The 26,807-nt window shown below is 32.0% G+C and overlaps 1 protein-coding gene across 1 annotated transcript in view; it reads right to left on the reverse strand.

The window, feature by feature from the left end:
- The window catches only part of LOC134689981 (hemicentin-1-like), a 37,911-nt gene extending 33,355 nt beyond the window's left edge, over window positions 1-4,556 (reverse strand). Inside the window, exons 1-3 of the mRNA XM_063549952.1 lie at window positions 4,250-4,556; window positions 3,526-3,837; window positions 752-1,051 (exon numbers count right to left, since the gene is read on the reverse strand). Of these exons, the coding sequence (XP_063406022.1) occupies window positions 752-1,051; window positions 3,526-3,837; window positions 4,250-4,556 (919 nt within the window). The remainder of the gene's footprint in view (window positions 1-751; window positions 1,052-3,525; window positions 3,838-4,249) is intronic.
- Window positions 4,557-26,807: the final 22,251 nt, after the last annotated feature.

Below are 26,807 nucleotides of genomic sequence, written 5' to 3' on the forward strand. Positions count from 1 at the left end.
ATAGTCGTAGTGTTACCTTGTCACGGAAGGTGAATCTAGAGATAGGCATGAGACACGTGTTTTTTTAAGCGTGTGTATACTTTTTTTTTTAGCCTTAATACAGTTTGATTATTTGTAAAAAGATTACATGAACATTATTATGATACTGTAACAAATAATTACATGACCATTATTACAAAACTGTAACAAATAATTACTTGAACATTTTTATAATAATTTTACAAAAAAAACAACAACCTTGATCCAAAATGTTTTCCCCCATATGATTGCGAATTCGAACGACATACTAGTAGCAACTTTTACCTAATTTCATGGGTGATATACATATATTTTCAATACGCAGTTCTAACTTAAATGCCAACAAACATTTTATTACGTTTGATAGATTACATGTATATGACACAAAATAGAACTGTGAGTTGAATATGTTGCCAAAAGACTGCCTAGTATCATATAAGAAGTCGTCATTGTTTTCATAACACAATTCAAATCACTTAAGAATTTGAAACGCATAAGTGCAGAATACAGAATGGCAACGTAACTCTTTGATACATATTTAATTTTAGGTGTATATTTCATAGAAACTGATTAACAGATATGTTAGATGAAAAAAAAAAGAAATGAGGTAGTGGTAAGGACGTTTTAAGTATTTATTGGAATTACTGATTACTTGAGTATATTTGTAAACCTAGATTTTTATTAAAAATTGTTTGAATTTAATAACCATTTAATCTACCGCGATAATAATTACCTCCAATTACTTGTAAACTTAAAGGTTCACTTCGACCAGTTCCAACATCGTTTGTTGCAAAACATCTATATACACCTGTATCAGCTTTAGTACTATATTTTAAAGTAAGCGAAGGATTATTTGGTGTTATACCAATTATTCCAATTGATCCTCTATTTAACACAGTTCTTGTTTCGTTGGTAATTCTTTCCCAATAGATAAATTTAAGGGATGGATCGGCTGTTATATCACAAGTCAGTGTTACTGTTTGACCGTACCATATCGTATATCTTTTTTTTGGAATGTTTACAACTGGCAATCCTATTAGGTATACAAAAATGACAATTATGTAGATTTTAAATACTGGAATGCTTAGTTAGATAATTGATCAATATAATTATGTAAAACAAAACACAAAATGCAATCCAAATACATTACATATTGCCAAATTAGAAATGGACATAAGTGGTTGTCTTTTTGCTGTTTGTACATGTTATAGTTTTTTATGCGGTTAGACATGTTAGAGTTTTGCACATTGTTTAAAGCCCTCAAGGTGACATATATTTTCTTACTCTTTTGTTTGAGATTTGTCTCATTGGCAAACATTTAAAATGGCTTCTGTTGAATATCACGAATGAAAAGAAAATCTTCAAATAGCCCATTGCTTTCTCCTTCTTTACACTACTGAATTGTAGAATACTAATGTTTAGCAAATCAGATCTTTTATAAGAACGTACATTGTAGAACAAATAAATAATTAAACTAATGTTTTAACACAACAGAGTCTTTTTAAATATATATATATTTATATGTATTTACAACTCTTCTAAACATCAACCCAACAATGTTAGATCTGTAAATTTGCTTTTGCAAATTTTTGGTTCTTCCCTCGCCGGGATTCGAACCCATGCTACTGTGATATCGTGACACCAAATCGCCTGCACTGCAGCCGTTATATTTATATGTATTTATATATTCAAATCATCGACATTTGAGTTCACTCCATTTGTAATGTTGCTCATACTGTGATTGGTTTTTGTCGTTTATTTGCTCTATTTTTATAATTTTTCGGACGGATTTGTTTTTTCATCCGTTGATATGAACATGATCTCTCAGATAGTGCTTTGTCTAAAACATTGTTCGTAACAGTTCAGATATCTTCATGTCTCAATTTAATATGACGCGACTGATATCAAATGACCTTATTATATCAAAAGTTGAAACTGTATTATTGTCATGAAAGAAAACAAAAACAATAGTCCAACAAGTGAAAACGAGCCATACCCTAAACATAAAATAAAACTGATTTAAACAGTTTTAACAAAATATGTTCACAAACAAATGACAAATAATCAATTAGCATGCACATCGTGTGCAACAGAACAAAAAAGGTACTTTCGCTGGTTATAAGTCGAAAGCATTTTTTAGATTTTACTTTCTGTTGATTGTTCGTATTTGAAAATTAAACAGATCAATAAGTTGCACCTGGAAGATTAAAAATAACACTTAATATATTTCTTATTTCCAAAGAGGCTAACTAGTTTCACCTCCAGCGGTAACGCATAACGTTGAATAGTTCATAACCAAGGATGTGAATAAGCTATAAAGTTGAAAAGCTATTTGACGGCAAATGATTTTAAGATATTAGTCAAGTTAACCATAGTTCGAAGGACTTAAACACCCAGTTTCTTTATCATTTGTAATTTTGTTAACGGACATTTTAACATTTGTCTGCTTAACGTAAGGGTACCCAAATTGCACCGAGTACCCAAATTGTCCCTATTTAGAAAAAATAGCAACGGAAATTTTACAAGATTTCCTAGAGACTAAACAATTTGTATTTTTATGATTTGATAATATGCACGTCTTTCAACATAGGTAAACATATTTAGATATACACAAAGCGTTCACAGTATTTATCAACAGATGGACTGTTTACTGAAAAAAGCAAAAAGTACGAAAACGTCACCATACGACGTCATCAAAACGTCATCTTTTTAAAATTAGCAAATACAATATATAATAAGTATCCATTTCGTAAAATATGAAGAGTAAGGACTAATATCCAATTGTTCAAATATTTGAAGAAATTGAACAAAAGCTCGGTTATTATACTTTTGACGATGTGAATTTAAGCATAGATGCAATTTGGGTACTCCTCATTACAGAATCATGGACATTTTGAAGGTCAATTCAAACCCATTTTTTATGACTCAATATGGAATAAAAACTAAATTGGTGTACCTATACAATAAAGAAGGATAGGGCTACAAAATAAACACATTATGGACATTTTGTTCTTGATCATAAAACAACGTAGGTGAAAAAACTGTCAAAATAGATGCAATTTGGGTACCGTCACATTACAATTATTACAAAAGTTATGACTTCTGAAATATTGATAACCTCGGGATAAAATAGTCCACCAGCAGCGTGATCGACAAAGTGATGTAACAAATGCAAGCAACAGTTGATTAAAGTCATGAATCCTAAACCCTTGCCTGGATTTACCACACAGGAACACTCAAAGTAAAATAGATGAAAGCCAAGAATGTATATGACCAGTTGACGAGTTATGTGACAAAAACATGAAATAATAAACAAATGCATTAAATGTCAATATTGCCTGAGGAGTTTGAAACCAACGTTTCGTGATAATTTTTGAAATGTACAAAGAACAATTGATGAAAGATTTCTTACAAATCATGGAAGTAGTATTTTTGCCCAACGAATATTTTCTTGGTAGTAAATTTAATATATATTTCATGTCATTAAATATCTCTTAAAGAACACACCTCCACTAACAGTAACATATATTGGTTTACTTTTTGCTGTTCCAATATCATTTGTTGCAAAGCATGAATACATTCCTGATTCAGACGTTGTAACTGTTTCAAGTGTAAGAGATGGTGTGGTTGTTGTACTTCCAGCTATACCCTTGTAACCAGACTCAATCGTTGTAAGAACACCATTGTTAACATTTTCCCAATGAACATGTTGAACTGGGTATTTTTGATTTTCCTGAACAGAACACTTAATTGTTACCGAATCCAGAAATCTGACGTTGTAAATGTTCGATTCTATACCGACAATGGGGTAACTTTCGTCTGAAATAAAAATTAGTGTTTCAAGCTACATATGTACTTGCATCACGTACATACAATTGACAAATTATTCTTTATTGTACTAGTATATGGAATAATCCTCTGCAAATCTTTGAACGTTCTCCATTATTGCCTTATTTCAAATGACTTTTCTTTTTTTATGTATTGCTATTTAAAAATTGTAACATTGTAATCAAATCAAATTACTATATCATAATCATATTAATTCTACATTTTAAATACATATAAATTCTTTGACGTTACTAGTTCAATTGGTTCAATAAGTGGCTAAATGATGATTCCTGATAATCCAAAGTTCGAAATAAATTTGAAAGATTAAATTAATTCAACATTATATACAAAATATAAAATCAGAGATAACAAATACTTTTGAAATTAGTTATCTTGAACTTACTTCCCAAAACTGTGAGTTTTATAGAATTGCTCCTTCCATGGCCTGCTAAATTCAAAGCATTGCATATGTAATCTCCAGAATCAGCGGCGTTAGCTTTAAGTATTTTCAGAGATGGTCTAGTTAGTGTAATGCCATCAAAACCCAAACTTTCAGATGTTATATTTGTTGTGGTTTCATTGGTAATATGTTCCCAGTACACCTCCGTGTATGCAGGAACAGACGAAATGGTGCATGTTATAGTATGATTGTGTCCATACTGGATATCCGAACATTCCGATTCCGCTGTTACAGTTGGAATGCCTGGCATGACATATTATTAAAAGTAATGAAATAAGTGTGAACATGTGAGAATCAAAACAAAAACAAAACATAGCCAAATCGAATAATGCGAGAACATAATATGGTTTTGTTATTTCGGAATGATGATTTGTCTATTCTTTATATGATTTTAACATTACCTAATGATGTTTCAAAATTTGATGATGTGTTTGTTTCATTATTTGATGTGATCGTGTCATTCTTTAATGTGGTCCTGTCATTCTTTGATGTGGTTATCCCATTAATTTATGAGATAAAACCACGTGACCAATTAGGAAACTCATTGTTAACTAGAACTTTTGTTCTAAGCATGACTTGAATTCAAAAACTAATTCAAAGTTTAACTCGAACAGTAACCCGATCTTTAATTGAACACTAATGACAAGACCACCCCAAATAATGAAACAAACACATCAAGAAATGTAAAATCGACAAATTTTGAAATAATGGTAATACCATATAAAGAGAAGACAACTAATACGAAATAACAAATCCACATCATGTATTGAAACAACTATATAACGTTAAGTCACATGTATATACACATCAAGTAATGTTAAAACCACATTGACTTATGACACAACCATATTAAATAATGTTGAAACCATATCGAGTAATGACAAAAACATATTGAGTAATGACAAGCCTATATCAAGTCAGAACGAAACCATATCGTATAATATCGAACTATCTTTAAGAAATGGCTATTCAATATTGAGTTATATTAAAACATCATGACGTAATGTCAAAACCATATCAAGTAAAGACAAAACAACATAAAGAAATATCAGAGTTACACAAAAGGCATCTGTGGCGTTCCATATATATAGGTTGCACATTTTAAATACAGCTGTTTCTCAAAACACGTCTTTTTTTGGAAGATACACAAAATTCATGGAGAATTTGATTTGTTGGCATACTGGTTCCCAGATATGATCTCTAGGTTTTACTTCATAGAAGCATATCTGATAACATACTATTGCGATAAAAAAAATAATTATGAAGTAGGCAAAAAGGTAGGGGTAGTACAAAATTTTGGTATAAGCTGAAACAAGTTCAAGGCATGCATATGCACCAAGCTCTTTGCTTTGACCGATGAAGAAAAAAAAGCAACAGAAGATCAATAGCAAAGGAGTCACAAATTTAGCAGCAAAGGAAGTTCTCATGGGACATGTTCAGAATGCAACCTATTGGTTAATAAAGAGAACATACTCACACAAATTTATCTCAGAGATTTTAAAGACATTTTCTCAAAATTATTTTTTTATATTTACTCTTCTATTCGCAGTCCTTACTACTTATTGATCCTTCCTAAATAGAATTGGTGGGGCGTTTTTGTCCAGATAATAACCAACGAGTAAGCCGTAACAGCTAAATTTGTTGTTTTTTTTGTGACCGCGACATGACATATTTTTAATAAAACTTCTTTTCTAAATATGTACCAAATATTTCACGTTGCTAGACACAGATGAATAATTCAGAACATGTGAGGCGCTAGATAAAAACAAATCCTGGGAAAATGCCTGCCACCTAGGTCATAAAACAGAGAATTCAACTTGTAAATGCTATGATTTTAATAATTTAAAGGTCTTTTTGTATAGCAAAAAAAACCAACTGTGCTTTTAAAAATTAGATGTAAGCAGTTATTTCTTTAAATTTTTTAGTGACTTTATACACCATACTGGTAAAAAAAATTCTACTTCAGATATTAGCTAAATAAGGTTAGATACATATTGCAAAAGATGATAATGTTATGTCAAAAACTATAAACTGACCATTGGAGGCAGACATTTTGAATTTTAATTGAAAGGTAGCCATATAGTAAGATGTGGACTAGAGACAGAGACATGATTGGAATCTTTGTAATAGTCTTGAATTTTGGAAATTTAACTACTAAACATTACATTAACAGTACTCTAAAATGCTTTTAATTTGTTATTAGAATAGTTTCAAACAGGTTCTAGACAGTTCATTTAAACAAAGCATGCAAATAGGATAAGCTAGTTATGATTAAACTCTTGTTTTCAAATTCATTAAAGAATAAAATAGGGGTAGGGGTATAATATGTACTGTAAAAGGAGACTTCAAGTATATGCTGTGATCTCTTTACTGCTATAATTTTGATAAAGACGCATTTTAGTGAGAACAAAAATTCGTTAAGGTTATTTTCGAGCGTAGAATACTATGCCTATAACATGTATCAATAGTACTTTAAAACTTTCAATTGAAACACCAAATTGTAAAAAGATAACAGGTTATCTTTGAAAAAAACCCGGACTAATATCAATGTCTTGCAAAGTTTTCCTCAAACTTTATTTATCGTCGCCAGAAACGTGATATGCCAGGGACAGAATGAACTGCATTCATACGTTCTGCTCCCACTTAAAGTACACATCCTGCGTTCAACAAAACAGAACACTGCACATATAACAAATAATACCCCTTTTGTAGACTATAAAAAAACACACAAAAAAACGTCAGTGACATTGTCCCTTGTACAATCGCTACATATGTTCGATGTGTTCTGAATATATAATACAAACATATTGCCAAAACTCACAAGATTACTGCCAGTAAATTCTAATATCCTTTCATTATTATAAAATCATATTGGAATGAACCACACGGCACTTATACTTTTATGTAATACTTTGTATTTACTGTACAAGTAATACAGAAATAGATTAACAATTTGCGTTTTCTCCTTAACATAATGTTTCTGTTTCACTAAATGGTATCAAAAGTTGACGTTACATCAGTAGTCATCACGTCTGTGTTAGACTGATTATCATAAACATTATAACAAATGAACGTTAACAGTTTACAAAACATGGAATTTTTCGAAATACTATAGATGTTATGGCCCAGGAATGTTTGTTTCTAGAAGCTTTTCAACTTTGTACTTAATAAACATGATAAAGGCAACAGTAGAATTCCGCTGTAAGAAAATCATTGATTGAGAAAAGAAAATCCGGTTTACAAACTAAAAACTGAGGGAAACACCTCAAATGTAAGAGAACTACGACACAACATAAACATACCATTATAACATAACACACACATAAAAAACTATAATATAACAATGGCTATTTTCCTGACTTGGTAAAGGACCTTTTAAGAAAAAGAAATGGTGGCTTGAATTTTATTTTGTGTCATGACAAACCTCCTGCTTTTATGGTAAAGTTAAATATAACATTGAAATAACAACATTAAATGACAGGCATACAATACAAATAAATGGGAGAACATATATGACAGAGAAACACACAAATAATATCTAATAAAAGGTACCAGGTTACAAATTTAATACGCTTGACGCGCGTTTCGTCGAGACAACACTTAACAGTGACGCTCATATGATAAAAAACCAAAAACTAAATAAAGTACAAAGTTGAAGAGCATTGAGGACTAGAAGTTTCAAAAAGTTGTGCCTAATACGCTAGGTGTTTCCTCCATGGATAAGCACATCATTTTTAATCTTATGATTTGAGTGTTATAATTGATTACTTTGTGGACTAAACGTTCGGTTGGTGTACACAATCGAAATCCTTGTACCTTTGATGAGTTAACATCCTTAATGTGCAAACCTTCAGGAATATCTTAAGTACATTATTAAACAGTCGAACAAAATATATTGAGAATATAAAAAAATGCATGCAATTAATAGAAAATAATGTGCCTTTGTGCTCATTTATCTGAGTACAAAAGTTTTCAGTGATATAGCTATATACACATTAACAAAATGAAATGATCATACCTCCAATTACAGTCAAATTGACATTCTGACTGCTTCCAGTTCCTACTAAATTGACTGCAAAACATGTATACAGTCCCGAATCAGCTATTGCAGCTTTCAGTATCGTTATCGAAGGTGACGTTATTGTAACACCGTCGATACCCGTGCTATTCCCTGAAATATTTGTTACTATTCCAACAGTTCTTCGTTGCCAATATACATTGTAGTGCAAAGGGATAGAGGTGACGTTACACAGCAGTGATATCCGTTGACCGTATTCAACAACAAACGTATCTTCAAGAACATCAACGCTTGGAATATCTTAATATAAATATATCACAACATTTATTAATGAATATACTGTACAGTTTCAATGAAGGGACAATTATTGATGTAACATGTTACATGTTTAATGACAAATAAAGGTCTATATTCTATAAATATGTATCTAAAAGATTAAGGGTTGCAAATTGTATGTTCAAATTATTATATAACCCTTTGTATACATTTGGAATGAGTTAAAACCAGCGCAATACCTATTTTAAAATTAGTAATTACTGGCAATAACTGGACCGTTTCAGGAATTACTTGTATTTACTAAGTGCATTGGGGTTTACATGTAATTCCTAAATTTTAGTAATTACATGTAATTCCTAATTTCACCTATTTACTGTAACATATGCAAAGGAAATAATAGTGTTAAGGAAATAAATATTCAAACATAAATAGGTACGTCATATTCTAGAAAAATATCTAACGAAACGAACTAGATATATTGACAAGCTTTGCAAATATTGTAAAGAATTTGTGTGGGGGAAATAAGTGCGACCTCAACCTGGGTCGCAATTCCGGACGTTTTGAAATAGAAAATATCCGTAGCTCTATGGTCCGCAAATAGTCAAAAAGTTACATAAGGTCCTATGAGCTACGGTTCCGTAGCTAGCTTCTAACAACCTATGTGATATTTTTTTTTTTTACAAATTAACATTTGATGTATCGATTGTTTGCCAAGTTATGGAGCGAAGTTAAAATGTAATTTCCTACGTATTCAAAATGTGTAAAGTAAAAACACAGAGATGTGATATGAATTCCGTTGACATATTTATCCACAAAACCCCTCTATTTGTACATGACTTAGATAACTTCACAATACAGAAATACCGATATTTTATTATCCGTTACAGGTTAACAAAGCCAGATATGACAAACTATGCATCGAAAAAAAAACCAAAAAAACCAGAAAGGACTGGTTGTCTTATGAAAAAAAAACCACCAAGAAATGAAAATCATAACAGACACTGATCAACAAAATAATGCTCATAAAGAATTGAGCGTTTTATTCATACCCTCAACCGTCTTTACCACGGTTAGTTGTGTTTTGGTCAATTTAAAGAAATTTTATTCGACTGTCATACACGTGAAATGTTTGACTAGCTATAACGCAAGGTTTATATGTTATTATCGGTTACATGATAACAAAGTCAGATATGACAAAATGTGCATCGATAAAAAAAAACCAAAATAAAACTAAGAAAGGACTGGTTGTCTCATAAATAAAAAAAAAACAAGAAATGAAAATCATAACAGACACTGATCAATAAAACAATGCTCATAAAGAATTGGGCGTTCTATGAGCCATACCCACAACCGACTTTACCGCAGTTAGTTGTGTTTTGGTCAATGTTAAGGAATGTTATGCGACTGTCATACACGTGAGATGTTTGACTAGCTATAACGCAAGGTATAATTCACCATTTTCGACCTTATAAAATGCCTTTACTAAATCATAGTGGGGCGGCTTAGTACCGAGATTTGACCAAATCATGCAAATTGTCATACAAGCAAGGGATTTGGCATAGACGTTCATTAGGAAGTACTTTATCATATTAGAGGGGTAGCCAACATGTTTTCGATTTTCTCACGGCGGCCATTTTGAATTCAAAATTGACATCATTTTGCTTAATCTTTGAAATTAAAATACTGTTCTAACCATTTTTAACGCTATATTTGTCATGAAAACTATTTGAAATACAATAAAATGATATGACAATATGTCAAACAGACAACAGTTGTTAAAAAAAATCATCACTTCCGGTTTGGGTCGAAAAAGTTCGCACACTCGAGTGAAATAATTGTGGTATACATATATGATAAAAATGTCCGTTTGATATATCGATAATTGTGTTCGACATGCTGGAGGATTGATCAGTGTAATACTCTACGGTATTTTCCGATGTATTCCGTTTTAACAGCTACATGAACACAATGTTGTACAGGTCAAGCCAGCTTTGTAACACTTAAATCTACCAGAACAATTTTGTTTGCAGCCACATTTGTGTAACTCCTGGCAAAATGCAGCAATTGCTGCTAATTACGTCCAATAAGGAATCCACATTCCATCTGCGTTCTCCTTTACCCATCCCCAATCAACAGGACTAGGTGGATGTTGATTATGTATGACTGCCTGTCCCCATACATGGCCACCTTGATATGTAGCTCGTTTGATATGCTCAAGCAGTGCAGCTCTTGTTGGTGGAATGGTGTCATACTGTCTTTTTTTTTTGCGTGCAAACTGTTCAAGTCTGGATTCGTTGAAGTCAAATGTTGTTGTAGCTCTGTCATACATAACCACAACAAATGCCTCTATCAACTCCATATCAGCGGCTCTGACCAATTCAGGTTTCTTACTTAATCTTTCAAAAACCTAGGTTACATCATCAAATATTTCCCATGTCTGCCATGTCGATATCTTCCCCTTTCCAAGCGGAAAAGCATAAAAAAGGCAAAGCTTCTGAGTTAGGACCAAGAGCATGATTAATTTCATGAATCGGAACCCATATCAGGTCTTTTTCTTTCCAAAGGCAACCCTAAGTGTTTCTACTTGAAGTGTTTTGAAAAGAGACACCACCAAAACCACTACATCAGTGTCTGAGCTGATTATCCTTTTACACCTGCACTTTTGATATGAACAAATATCCTTGTGTCTGCTTCCTCGTGATTACACAGACTGAGATCATCATGGTCATCATCAGAATTTGTCATTACAATTTCTTTCTGGTGGCGACAACTTTCTTCCTGAATCCAGCACCCCTCGCTTTACGCGTTGTGCTTTTAGACTGTTTTCTATGTAAATATCATAGATAACATTTACTCTATCATGTTTTGAAGTAAGGTGGATTAGTACGGCAAAATCACATCTTTTGCGTATTCATCAAAAGTGTATGTTCAACGCGGTGGTCTTGAATTGACCAAAGCCGCACCACCAACAACTACCATGTCTGTCTAATGTTCTTCTCTTGGAGTTTGACCAGGATTCAAAAACGACACAACATCCCTGACCTTATCCATCACATGTTTTATGTTAGCAACTCAGTGAGCTTGTTCTTGAAATAATGACATTAAGCAGCTTAGACTGACTTCAACAATTGTTCCGCGTCTCTCTGAAGAATGAAATGATGACCATGAAATATTTTCGGACGAAATATCTTCACTTGTTTACCTCACGCATCTAACCACTCATACTCATTTTGCAAACTCATGAATAGATAATCGTGGTAAAGTATATTAGTAATATCGTCAGGCAGAATGAGAGGTTCTCGTTTTATTTTAAGATATGCATGTTTCATAATCATATAAGCAGCAGGGAGTTCAGGTACCTTTTTAGATTTTAGTTTATATGTAGGTAATATTAACTCAGCTCCTCTTACGCCATTATTATCATCATTGGATGTTGAAGAATAGAGAATCTGGTCCCACGACAAGATGCTTTTGATGTTGTTTAGCTAGGGTTGTGATCTATGTTGTAGACTGCAGCTGTGGTAAACACTTTGCTCTTTAATAAAGGCGGGTATACCAAACCTTCATTTAAATAATGTTCAACAACAGCTTCACCTAGTTGAGTTGATATTTCCAGTACCCAATCGTAAGAGATACATAACCCCTGTTGAAATAGTGTATCTATTAGCTGTCTTTTTCTGGTTTTTGCATAGAGTAACCGTCCAAGATACACACAAAATGGTGTCTCACGATCAGCTGAACGTCTTTGTTGTAAACTGTAACCTTTTGGCTGCTTGGGTGATAAACACACATTAAAAGTTTGCCAGAGCTTATCAGACTTTGTAGAAACGTTGTCTAACTGCGATTTGATATTAGGTCCATATTCTATTATTTTCACCAACTGTAACAATATTAATGGAGGGGGTATGCTATAATCGATATCTTCAGAGACCAAGCATCCAGAAAATGTTGTCTTGACTTCGTTGTAGCTAATTGACAGCGATTCATTTCGACCGTCTTTGCCATATGCATGGTGTCATTATAATCACATACAAAAGCTGTAGTTGGTCCTATATCTTTTTCAAACATCAAAAGTACATCTCTGCCATTGTGTGTGCTTCTCATTCTGACATCTTTTGCTTTAGCTTGTCCTTGGGTCATGTCGAATATACCTGTGCAAAAGAAGAACCAAGCTGTGACAATCTTTCCTCGTACTGGTTTGCCAGGTCTGCTAATTGAAACACAACCGACTCTTCAGTTTCTTTGAGTTTCAAAAATGTATGCGACCAGCTCAGCTAATGCAGTTTCTTTCAATATAGTTTTTTCCAGCTTTCGATCTCTATTTGTCTCTTCTTTGATCTCTCTCTCTATATGTATCTATTATATACAGCTGCGAGACAAGACGGGTGATACTTCATCTCTTGTGCTATAACATCAGTGCTACTCAGCTTTGCCAACAGTTGTTTATCCTGAAGAGCTGTTGTACAATCCACTAGTCGTTGTTTTAGTTTCATTGTCATTCCCTCTCTTGAGACAAATAAAGGTGACTATTTATCACAAATGAAACATGTATGCACATTTTCAACTGGATTTTGTTGTTGATCTTTAGAACGAGGAGTACACCTTAAAGGTTTAGGAGACGTACAATCAATCACTAGAACTTCGAGATCGTATTGGTGACATATTCCGTTTCTGGGCTCTCTCTTGTTTAGTATTATGGAACCTTGTTCTACACAAATTATGGTATTTTGCATTTTCTTTTTTTATTGTGCTTTCAATACCATCTCCGTGGTTTAATCACCGAATATCAAGAGGGATAGGGAGGGCATTTAGTTCATGAAAGAGAGGGATATTTTTGCCTAACATCGTATAACATTTGTCTGACGATTATCAGGTCTTTTGTGACCTCCTGACACATACAACATTTTGTTCAATCAATTTCACAGCTATTTGCTGAAGAAGCTGATAAGCGAATTCTTTTCGCCATTGTAAAACCTAAGTAACTATATGTAAAAAAAAGTAATCCACAATGAACTTATAGAACAATAACGCAAATATTATCTGAGCAACAATGAAATGCAACAGCAAATTATAACCGAGTGAAACTAATCAACTATTAGAGAAGTGCATGAAGAGTGTGTGTCTGTAACATGAATAAATTTACGCAACATAGAGAAACCTCACAGTTAAAATTCTAGAAATTGTATAAAATTCAAGATTACTTTTCTAATTATGTTATTTGATGTATTAACAACATTATTATTATAGAATTGTGTTCGTAATAGGGATATAATTCCTTCAAATCAATATCCGATCAAAATTGCAAATAAAACTTCGTAACTAAAAATATGAACGGTGGATAGACAAGTACCGAGCCACGTCTTATAACAATGAGAACACACACTCTCAAAAAGGTTTACTAGAATAAAATTGCGCCCTCTTTTGGCCTATAAGCTATCGAACCTAATGTATTAATCGAAGATTAGTCAAAGATTTGTGGAATATGACAACTGACGTTATTCTGGTCATAAAACAGTCATATTCGGGATATTCCTAAAACCAGGAGTGGGTTACCGACCGATATTTGACCGAAAGTGATACTTTATCTTACATAACAATGATTTACTCCATTTTGAAACATTTTGAATACAATACAAGCAAAACCGACCATAAATATGATGTCTTTTCCCTGTGAAGACGTCATTTCGAAAATTCAAGATGGCCGCCATGATCGGATGAATTTTTGTCGTGGCTACCCCCCTAATATGATTACATACACCTAAAAGCAAGTTCATGCTTGTATCACCATTTGCATGATTTGTGTGGTAAGCTGCTTAACTATCAGGAATATTTCAGTTGTTATTCATTCGTTTGATTTTGTTTGAACTTTTGATTTTGTCACTTGCATTTTGAATTTTCATGTGAGTTTGGTATTTGTGTTACCGTATAGCGGGTTATTTTCGCGGGGTGTTAATTTTCGCTTATTTTCACGGATAGAACAAAATCGCCAAATTAAAATCCGCCAATTTAAAAGTGCACATGCAAAGGTATTGATAAAAGTTTAGAATCCGCCAAAATAATAACCGCCAAAATATTTCGTATACCTTAATCAATGAAAATCGCGAAATTTTACACCCGCGAAAATAACCCACTATACGGTATTCTATTGTTTGCATAACGGTGCACTATATAATTTATATTAAATGCAAAAGACTCTTTCTGATAACACACGGCAATAAAATATATACCTTTAAAATAAATAACATTAAGCTCCGATCTAAGGATGTTTGAACCTGCTTATAACTTGTACAGAGCCAAAAACAACAAAGTAATAAGTTTTGTTTTGAAACACTATACATGCATTTACTCCTTTTAAATTATTTTGTGAGAAGACGCCACAATTGCCCTAAATAAAATGACCTTGTACATAATATCGAAAAAATGTAGTTCAGAAATTAAAGTGACATAAGAGATACAAAGGCTATATTTAGTGAAAATAGTGACACTTTTTTATATTTTAGTATGTTTTCGTTATGTTATGTCTCCAAGAACAAAAAACTAACACAATCTTTATGCGTATATATACACATGGAAAAAAGTATTGCAACACCAAATTGAAATTGAAATAAAAAAAACACTCTTTATTTTTTTGTGATATAATTGGTAAAATAGAACTAGTTCAACATTAATTAAGTATCACCTGGGTTTAATCAATAAATATCGATTCGATAAGTTCTTAGATGCACATGCAGCTACTGTCCCCGTAAACAGCAACACAGGTGTTTTATCCTCATTGTTTTCAACACTTTAAATAACTAAGTTTTTAAAGTTATGTGATTGACACCTTGAAATGGGTCCTCAACAACTCTTCACTGCAGCAAGATGGCAGATTATCAACATGAGAGTAGCAGGGATGTCGTTGTAAAAACCGCATGTATTTTTGGTCATTTCCATTCCACTATAAGTCATTTTGAGAATAAAAATCGGGCAAAACACGATGTTAAAGACCTTCTGAGATAATAAAGACCCCCTATATCATTTGCTACATAAAAAAAGCATAATGAAGGTTGGTCAGAAGGAAATTCATTGCATACAATACAATCCTAAAAAGAAAGTGGTGGGCATACAGGAGCCTTTCATGCGATAAGACCATTTCGAAGACTTTTACTTATGAAAAGACACAGTTTTCCGTATCCAATGTAGTGCAAAGCTCGCCAAAGTTGGAAATTAGCATCGTGGAGGTACATTTTGTAGATCTATTGTTCCAATGCAATTCGGTTCATCTTCCTTGGCCCGATCTTAGCCCGGATTTGAAACATATCGAGCATATATGGGACACTATTGGGCAGAAAGTGCGCGAAAGGACACCCCAGTTCAAACACATCATGAAATAAACATCAGAAATGGTTGATGCTACCGTAGCAACAAATTAGTCGATTTTGGCGGGAATAAGAAGACGCTATGATGCGGTTACCCGTTTTAGTAGAAGCTACGCACAAAGTACTAATTCTTTGGTTATAACGATCAACCATGATGTGAACAGTCATCTGAAGATTAATTTTGAAATGTCTGAAATTGTAAAGTTCGACTTCAGTAAAAGTTGTAAAATGCATTTTTTGTACAAAAAACACTTTATTTTGTTAATAAAATTGTGGTTATGTAAATCATTTTTTTTCAAACTTTTTTTGTTCGTTTAAATGCCAATGTTATCATAAACTATGTTTCAATAACAAGGTAAACATATTTTATTATATTTCATCCAAAATAAAAGGCTGATTTTTCAAGTTTTAAAAAATCAAGGTGTTGCAATACTTTTTCCATGTGTAAATATAATAAGTTAGCAGTAATGTAATGTATTGCTTATGTTATTGTTATGGTTATAATAAATTCATGAGACACATAATTAACCTAGTCGAGAATTACTTAACTGTTGAAAAGAGTTCAAATATTTGCAGTACACAGTAACCTTATCATTTTCTCGGAGACTAGTAAACATGACAAAGATGTAAACACATAGAGGTCACCTACATTGTATGTGGCTTTTACAATGAGAACAATTATACATGTATGCCACAACACCAATAATCAGCTACAAAAATCCCCTTTTTAAAAAAAAAATATATAACAATTGAAACAAGAAAATGTGAGACATAAGATTGCAAGTACCACGAAAGGAAACATAGGAACAACCGGATCATTATGATAACAAAAAAACAACCAACCACACTTTTGCATAAGTCCAAATATAAATGAAAACAACTGCCATATTGATAATTTTGTACGAATAACAAATCAACAGACATCAATCAAATACTGACTACGTTTATCTGGTGTTATGCAATTTAATTTATTGATACATGTTGTGTTGAGTATTAAAATATTCAATATGGTACGCGCTAACATTACCAACCGTTTATAAAGATAAAACCATTAACAAAAATCCAATATCAATTTTAAAAATGCTAAGTTCTTTATAATGATGATAACAAGATTCAGTATGAGCCACAATCTGCAAATTACCCATTTTTTAATTATAAACCATGTCGGCCATATTAGTTTGCAGGTGGGGTAATTGATCACATTTTAAAACTTGATTCCCTAATGATGAATGTGGCCTTTGTCTCAATAGTTTCAGAAAAGAAGATTTTTGAAAAAAATCCAACATTTACGATTTTTTTTTAAATTGACCTTAAAGGGCCATAACTTCTTAAGGGTCAATTGACTAATTTGATCATGTTATTTTACTTGTAGATTTAACTTTGCTGAACATTATTGCTGTATACAGTTTATCTCTATCTTTAATAATATTCAATGTAATAACCAAAAACTGCAAAATTTCTTTAAAATCTCCAATTAAAGGGCTGCAACCCCACAACGCGTATTTTTATTCGTCTGAAAATATCAGAGCAGATAGATATTAAACTGCTTAAGGTGGTATGGGTGTCTTTCGCCATCTTGGATTGTAAAAAACAGAGAATCTAAGGTCCATATTTTCTATCAAGTTAGCAAAATTTGATGCCGGAATGCAGAATTTAATGTGAATTTTCATTTAAAAGAACCAATTTATAAGAATATAACTTAGAAATATAAATATTTTTACAAGTGTAGATTAATTTTGGTTGTTTTTGACTATTTTTCAAATTGGCATTTTAAGGGGAGGTAACTCTATAACAGTGCATTTTCTGAAGGACTCTACATGAAATTTTCCTATTTTGTCTTTTAGCCGGAAAAAATGTACGGTGACCCTATCTTTTCTTTTGATATTCTCAAAGCATTAACTGAAAGCAATCTTTTCCTAATTTATTTTACAATTCTATCATTTTGTTTAGTTTTTATTCACAAAATGGTGTTTTTTCCTGTATAATCCATACAAAATTTGTCATTTTGTCACAACCTGTAGCTTGAGAAAATGCATGGTGACCAATAATTTTTATAATATTTTTGATCATGTATCAATAGATACTACATTTTGACAAAGTATGAACAAATTCTATCATTTTTATTTTAGACTCCCATACCACCTTAACAACTTTTCGTTGGTTCAGATTTCCTCTAAATGATTTAGTTTAAGAGAAATAAGCCAACTATAGGCATTTTATCTCTATAGATATAGCAAGATGTGGTATAAGGGCCAATGAGACAACTCTCCCTCAAAGTAACAATTTATAAAAAAAAAACAATTATAGGTCAAGGTACGGCCTTCAACACCAAGCATTTGCTCACACCAAGCAGCAAGCTATAAAAGGCTCCAAACATCAATAGTGTAAAACAAAACAAACGGGAAAAACAACGGTCTAATCTATATGAAAACGAGAAACACTTATAAACCACACAAACAGACGACACCCACTGAGCATCAGATTTCTGACTAAGGACATATGTTCCTTTTTAAGCCATGCAGGCCATGTTGGTTGGCAGGCGGGGTCATCGAACACATTTTGTAAGATATCTTAGTGATAATTGTGGCCAAGTTTGGTCTATTTGGCCTTCTAGTTTCAGAAAAGAAGATTTTTGTAAATGTTAACGGACGACGGACGACTGGCCAGGGTGAGCTAAAAAGAAGACAACAAATTTAAAACAATCAGAAATGATAATAAAGAAAGAACGATCTAAAGAAAGATAAAAACAAATAATAAAGGCAACTGAGGGTTGAAGTAACAGGTGATTGTTAATGAAATATGTTTGATATTTAAAAAAAAAAAAAGTAAGAAAGAAACAAAAAAGTTAAAAAAGAAATAAATAAAAAATTAGAAATAAATAAAAAAAATACTAGTATTTAATATCTAAGTTAAAACAAGAATGTGTCCACAGTACACGGATGCCCCACTCCCACTATCATTTTCTATGTTTAGTGGACCGTAAAGTTGGAAAAAAATTCTCTAATTTGGCATTAAAATTAGAATGATCTTATCAAAGGGAACATGTATACTAAGTTTCAAGTTGATTGGACTTCTACTTTATCAAAAACTACCTTGACCAAAAACCTGAACCTGAAATTTGCACTATCATTTTCTGTGTTCAGTTAACAGTAAAATTGGGGTCAAAACTCTAATTTGGCATTAAAATTAGAATGATCTTTTCAAAGGGAACATGTACACTAAGTTTCAAGTTGATTGGACTTTATCAAAAACTACCTTGACCAAAAACATAAACCTGAAGCGGGACAGACGGACGGACGAACGGACGGACGGACGAACGGACGAACGGACGAACGGACGAACTGACGCACAGAGCAGAAAACATAATGCCCCTCTACTATCGTAGGTGGGGCATAATTATGATAAATAAAAACAATTATAAATTAATTAAATTGAATATTATTAAAACACAAACTTAATCGATATATACTGGTTGGAGTAGAAATGTACAAAAATGGTATATGGTATAAAATAGTGTTTGAGGTATGAATGATAAAATAACATTACAATACCCAACTCCACAGAAAATCTACAACAGAAAGACCCGGATCATATTGGAAGGTCAAAAGCTCAGACACGTCAGAGGAATGGAAAACAACTGTTATAATCCTGACTTAGTAAAAACATTTCCTTTTTGGAGTAAATGATTGTTTAAACCTTGTATTATATCTGTGGCTTGACTAACCTCTCACATAGGCCACTCCAATAGGATATACAGAATATTGACTAAACAATAAAGTAAATAACAAATAAAATGATACGCAACTAAAATCATGACACAATGTTGACTCCTGAACAATATTTTTTTCCTTTTTTTCCTTTTTTTTAATTCACAAATTGTTGTCAATATGATAAGATTTTAGGCGACTGTCATACAAGTGAAATGTGTTTAGCTAACTTTAGAACCAGGTTAATCTACCATCAGCTGTATATTAAGGAAAAGACTGTACCACGTTAGGAATATGATATTCGCCAATTGTGTATGAGCTTTTGATTTGCTATTTTTAAAGAAAGGACTGATCGTTTAAATTTTCCTTGCGGTTTATATTATTTATGTAATTTACCTTTAAACAGTTTCATTTTATTTATATAAAAAAAAAAGAAAATCACAAAAATACTGAACTCCAAGGAAATTCAAAACGGAAAGTCCCGATTCAAATGGTAAAATCAAAAGCTACATCACATCAAACGAATGAATAACAACTTGCATAGTGTACCATCAAAGTGACAGCAATATGTGAACTGAACAAACAGACGAAATAGCTAAAAATGACAAAACGGTATATCAGTGAACAATATTTGCAGTGGTGGATCCAGAAATATTCATGAGGGGGAATTTAGGGATAACTGACCGCCTATTTTTCAACAAAAGGGGGAGGAGGGTCGGGCTTCCTGATCTATCTTTAAATCCGCTTTTGATTTTATAATCGTAATCACTATAAAAAAATAACTATGTAAAGAAAGACAAAAATAAGGCTACGCAAAAAGGATTTACCAAAATTGGACTTGATAGTAAAGGTCACTAGTATACAACGACAAATAAAAAGAACACTAAAACACGAATAACAACGTCAGTACCTAGAATCTATACTATATATATTACTTTCCAAATCTGTTCTATAGCAAAAACATCTCATGTAACGAATTTTCAAAATGTAATAACTGTCATGAACATTTTGTTTTGGTTAAATACGTTTTTCCAAGATTCAGTTCTTCGTGTCAGGATAAATGTTCTACATAAGGTGCTAAATCAGAATTAAGAATTGATCCTAAATAAAGCTTCTTATTATTGATTGAGGGGAACAGATCTTAAACATGTAATAGTATTTAATGCATATTTGAATTTCGTTCTGACTTCATAAAAAATACCTGTCCTGTCTCTAAATGACAATAATAAGTTAATGTGGCAAAAAAAAAAACTCACATCCAATCACGTTTAAATATATTGCTGGACTTGATGAATTTGTCAACTGGTCTTTTGCAGAACAGAAATATTGGCCGATATCATCAAACGTCGGCTTTGTTAAGGTAAGTGATGGTTCTATCATGGTTATTCCTTCAGTTCCAGGATATCCATTATTTAAGTATGTAATCAAGCCATCATCAACTATTCTGATCCAATATACATGTACGGTTGGAAAGTCTTTATTTGGTATAACATTACACTCAAGAGTAACAGATGTTCCAAATATTGTAGAATAGTTAGTTCTACTGACGTTAATGAAAAGTTCCTCTATATTTTTCATATGAAAAAATCAAACAAGAGAGTTAGTTATTCATAATGGAATTAAGCTGATTATCACTAAATATAAAAGCAAATCTTGAACGTTTTATTTTCGTTCTGTATCACACTTAAATATTTGTTGACATTACTTTAAAATGTTTTATTTAGCCGTCTATCAAGGAATTTCAAAGTATCTGTTTAAACTGTTGGGTGGTTTCGAAATAAACACATTGATAACGGCCGAAATTAATACAGTATGATTGAGAGTTCTAACAAATTAACTATATATTCATTACAAATTTTCATCTTATTGTTAGTCAGGCTGTTGTTTCTTTTACATTTTCCCCATTTCCATTCTCAGTCTTATGTATATGTTAGCGGTAATAGGTGAAATTAGGCATTAAGCTCAAACCGTAGGCAATAAACTAACGGATAGGCAGTAAGTCCTAAATCCTAGAATTTAAGGTTAACTCCTGAAAAATGTGTGCAGGCATTAAGAGTAATGCCTAAAATTTAAATACGAGTAAAAATAGACATTTATTCATTTAAATAAAAATATATGTTTTACATAATAACATTATGAGAACTAGGTTTATCGAAACTGTCCTACGATTGGTTCTACATGTATAAGATATTCTTAGGACAGAAATTATGATAAAGTTAGGACCGACTTACGAAATGTCTCAGCATGCACATAGAATTATCTATCTAATTTAAAACCCGATTAATTATGTGAAAATACTTATCAATTTTAAATTTAAAGGTAATACATAATTTTGATATTATAATTGAACATTTAAATTCTTTCAAATAAAAAATAAGTAAAACAAAATAAAACTACGTTTTATATTAGAGTTGCACTGTAAATAGTGATAATTAAATATATAGTGGTACATCTTTCATATAAACACTGAGCACTTCAAAATATTTTATTTTATTACTGCAAAAGAAAAAGAAATAATTTTACTGATGCAAAACCACAAGGCCCAGTTTCATCCTAAATATAAAAAAAGAAACGAAGATGTGGTATGATCGCAAATGAGACAACTGTCCACAAGAGACCGGACATAGAATCACTTATAAAATATGTTAATAATATTAAAGCGCATCAAATAATAATTTAAAAAGATGAAAACTTGATAGAAATTAATGTTGAAATAATTGTGTTATCACAAGTTGTGGAACTGTTGACAAGGAAAATTTCCTTTATTTTTTTTCCTACAGTTTACTTATTGTACTATTGTTTACTAAAATTATGTTCGGCAATAGGATGAATGATTACCATCAAATTTCAGGAAATAAGCTTAATGCCTAAAAATTTCAGCAAATAAATCAATGCCTAGGCGTTAGCTTCTTGCCTAGGATTTAAGCTTAATGCCTAATTTCACTTATTGTCGCTAACATATACAACAATCACGTATTACGTGATTTGAATCCTTTTCAGATGATTCGTGTAAAAGCCAGGCAGTGTTGTAAAATATTCCTACTAAAAAGTATTGGTTATTCCAAAAAGTTCCATAGACATTGAATGAGCTTAATTTGAGACACTGAAAAGATATACAAAAGATTCTGGAATGCAACGTGGAAAGAACATATTTAGGGATTTGAATAATTTTAAACAATTGATATCCCTGATACTAATATTTACATACAAATGAAAACTCACAAGATATTTGTGATATACCATGGCCATTCATACATTGTTTTGGTCATCCAAAAGGAATGCAGTAATTTTCTGAAGTATCTTCCATACATCATTATTTAAATCTGATATATAGAGAATAAAACATGGCAAACTCCGTATCATATATCGTATCATCCCGAAACGCCAATATCAGCCCAAGGGCCTTTAGGCCCGAGTGATGATATTGGTCGAGTGTGATGCGGCATGTGATACGGATTTTTCAATGTTTTTACGCTTTATCATATATTTCGACAGGAGAGTATTAAAGTAAATGGAGTTTTCAGATCAATATCACTGGGTTACCTTCAGTTCTACTTTTGTCTTGTTTAAAAGCCTTAAGAGAATTGCTTAATTACTTATCCGAAACACCTAAGTTACCTTACAATTTGAGTGCTGTTGTTTTAAAAATATTTTGTTTATTATTGTATTTTTTTGTGTGCTTTGTATTTTTAAAGTTGCATTTAGTGTGCCAAAAAATATAAAAACTTGACGTTCGTGACGTCACATACCAAACAATGACGTCATGCATTGAATTGTGTCACGCCCGAATGAACGTCCTTAAGGACCTATTTTGACTTTATGTAAAAAAAAGGTATGGGTGTGATAAAAGGTGCGCATCAAAGTTGCGCAATGTGGATTAAACAGCAGGTTATTTATCAAATATTCAAGACTACTGTATTTACCACTAAATATACGATAAATTTATATCGATTTCGTAACTAAACATATATTTGACCATACGTCATTGTATTTTGCAACCAATCAAAATGTCACGGAAAAGTTGTAAAAAGGCTTCAAATTATCAATCCTAAAAATTTTCAAACGTTTTGTCGTATTTTTTTAAGGTTAAATGACCGTCAATGTTTCATTCCCTCCTCAAATGCTGGTGTTTTTTTAGAAAAAAAAGACAGATCCGTTGTGATTTAGATTATCATTCACAACAATAAGAAAAATAACATGTATGTTTTGTATAAATTGAAATTATTCGACTCACCTAAGGTTTCTATAGTTTTTAGTTCAAAAGTAACTGAAATATTGATTATTTACATTAATTAAAATGTTCAACCTATTTAAAATCTCTATTATCAGTATGTGTTTTGTTTAACAAGTGTTATATATGTTAGACAGACTGGAATTAATAATCGTTTTGAAGAAATTTTGTATTACATTATTCATTTTATTAGCAGTAAATACTAATTGTGCACGTGAACACCAAATACATAAAAAAGACTTAAAAAGGAAAATGGTAATTTCATGTTATGATATCAAAGTTGAGCTTAGATGGATTTGGCAATTATGTAAGGTCCTTTTATGACAAAAACCTTTTCAAATGTTTCGGTTCTTATACAACCTCCGTTTTCTTCTATTCGGCTTTCAGTGTTCCTGATGACGGTAAATCCAGAAAAGCCCATCGATAGTGCTGATTTTATTCATAACTAGGCACAATTCAGCGCTGATAATATCGTTTATAAAAGATAGTGTCAATGTCTGTATTATGACTACAACACTTATATAATCGTTAAATGTCCTGTGTTTCAAAACTTATATTGTTCACAATACTGCTAATTTTCTAACATGAGAATATATAACCTTAGCTGAATTTGGTAACACTTAAATGATTTTTTGGTCCTAAGGCTTTTAATCTTTTTTTTGGTAATTGGCTGCTTAAATGTTTGTGATTCAAGCTGAACTGATGAGTCTTTTCTAAACAAATCACATACAAAATGACTCCTTTCAAACATACTAATGATATACATTGAAACATTGTCTAAAGTTATAAGTTTGATTTATTAATGTCATAAAGCCTGAGGTTTAGTATGAAACAAGGTTCAATCCAGCATTTCAAAAATATCCTATGCCAAGTCAGGACCATTGCAGTTGTTCCCTCGCTCTTGATTTTTAACCTGGTTTTGTTTTATTGTTAATCGGTGTATGACTTTTGAACACCGTTATACTACTGTTGCCTTTATTTACTGGTCCCTGAAATTTTCTACCTGGAGCGGGGATCGAACCAGGTCATCATTAACAGAGAACCTGAACCCCTATATAAACTCAAATAACAGAAAACGCATCAATAGGGTTTCAACACGTGAAGCCGTAAAACCAGCCACAACGTCACATAATGAATTAGACTCAAGTTGTTTTATGTATTTATCCATATTTTCAAAAGTTGGATTAGTAAGAGAACACAATAAATTAAAACTTACATGCAATATTCAACAGACAAGTTACAATAACACATCGACACAATGAAATCATCTAAAAATGAAAATGAATGTATGATGAAAATGTTCGGTTTCTATGTTGTCGAGTTAGAAAAATGAAGAAATGTTTGAAAAATATGACAAACCATAGTGCTGTTCTAACGATAAATTGCCTGTTGTACATTGCAGATGTCAATCAAAGGTATCTATAATTTATATCTGTTCCAGACCGTATGAGTATTTGGACCGTACGCGTACGGTCTGGACAGTATGCGTACTTTTTCGAAATACTCATACGGTCGCACCGTACGCGTACGGTCTGACTAATATCAAGGAGTTGGTCAACTGTACTAGATACAAACACATATAACTGATCAACATAACTTAACTATTAAATAAATAGAAAAAAAATCAATTGTAATTGAAATAAAAACTTTGTATTTTAACTATTTAAAAAAATTACGCTAATTAAATCTGTAAATCTCTAGTACTTAGCATGTAGATCAGTAATACATAATACACTAATTGAATTATGATAATTATTCTCACTGAAATTGAATGTGTATAATGTGGGAGGATAATTGCTTTATAATATTTAGCAACTTTTCAAAAAAATGCTAATCGAAAGGAACATGCATGAACTGAAAAAATGTAAATATCCAAAATATACTTTTGGTAGCGAGTGTCACCTATGGCGAGAGTTTCACAATAGGATTCAGATATACAATTAAACAAATATCTAATTTAAATTGTTAGGTAGTTCATGTTATCCATCTTATACTTATAGTAATAATAACAATTTGTAAAACTAAAAATAAAGATAGTGATATTTTTTGTATAGATGTAACCCATATAATTCAATAACATGTATGGTCAGCTCATACTGGACCATACGCGTATACTCATACGGTCCGACCGTACGCGTATGATTGGACCGTACGAGTATACGTGTACGGTCCAAATACTCATATGGTCTGGAACATATCCATTCGGTCAACATGTATTGGTAACTGATACGATTACATTCGTATTTTATACTAAACTGAGCTCCGTAGACCATTGTTCACATAAATAACATGTAAGGGTGAACATATTTCTTCTCTTTATTAAAAGCAATTCATTTATTTTGAGTTTAAACAAAGTAGAAGAACTGTTTTATTTTTGCTCTATTTCTCGAACTGTGTGATTTTTACACTACAAACAATGACTTGTCAAAACAATGTGCCTCTTTGTGTTTTTATGATACATATGACTTGGCTCTGCATTTGTACATCCTGTTAGTGTGTTAATGGTTATTCACTAGTTTGTTTCTAAGAGTTTGATTAAGATAGTAACACAATGACTATTGCTGTACCCGTACTTTTGACATTGTACCAATTATGTCTGATTGTTTTATTCACACATCGGTTTTAAATTATTGGAATTATATGCGACTATCATACAAATGAGAGGTTACGGTAGCTTAAACACTATGATTAATCCACTATTTTTTACTTAGGAAAATGCCTGCACCTAGTCAGGAATATGACCGTTGTCCTTTCGTTTGATGTGTTTGACCTGTAGATTTTCCCATTTGATTAGGAACTTTCCGTTTTGAATTTCTCGCGCAGTTCAGTTTTTTCTATTTTGATTGTACTTTATTCACTTGCAAAATTTGTTTTCAGATTTTAATCTTATGATTTCTTATTGGAACGTCTT

This window comes from Mytilus trossulus, chromosome 11, assembly GCF_036588685.1.
Source record: "Mytilus trossulus isolate FHL-02 chromosome 11, PNRI_Mtr1.1.1.hap1, whole genome shotgun sequence".
NCBI classification, from domain to species: domain Eukaryota; kingdom Metazoa; phylum Mollusca; class Bivalvia; order Mytilida; family Mytilidae; genus Mytilus; species Mytilus trossulus.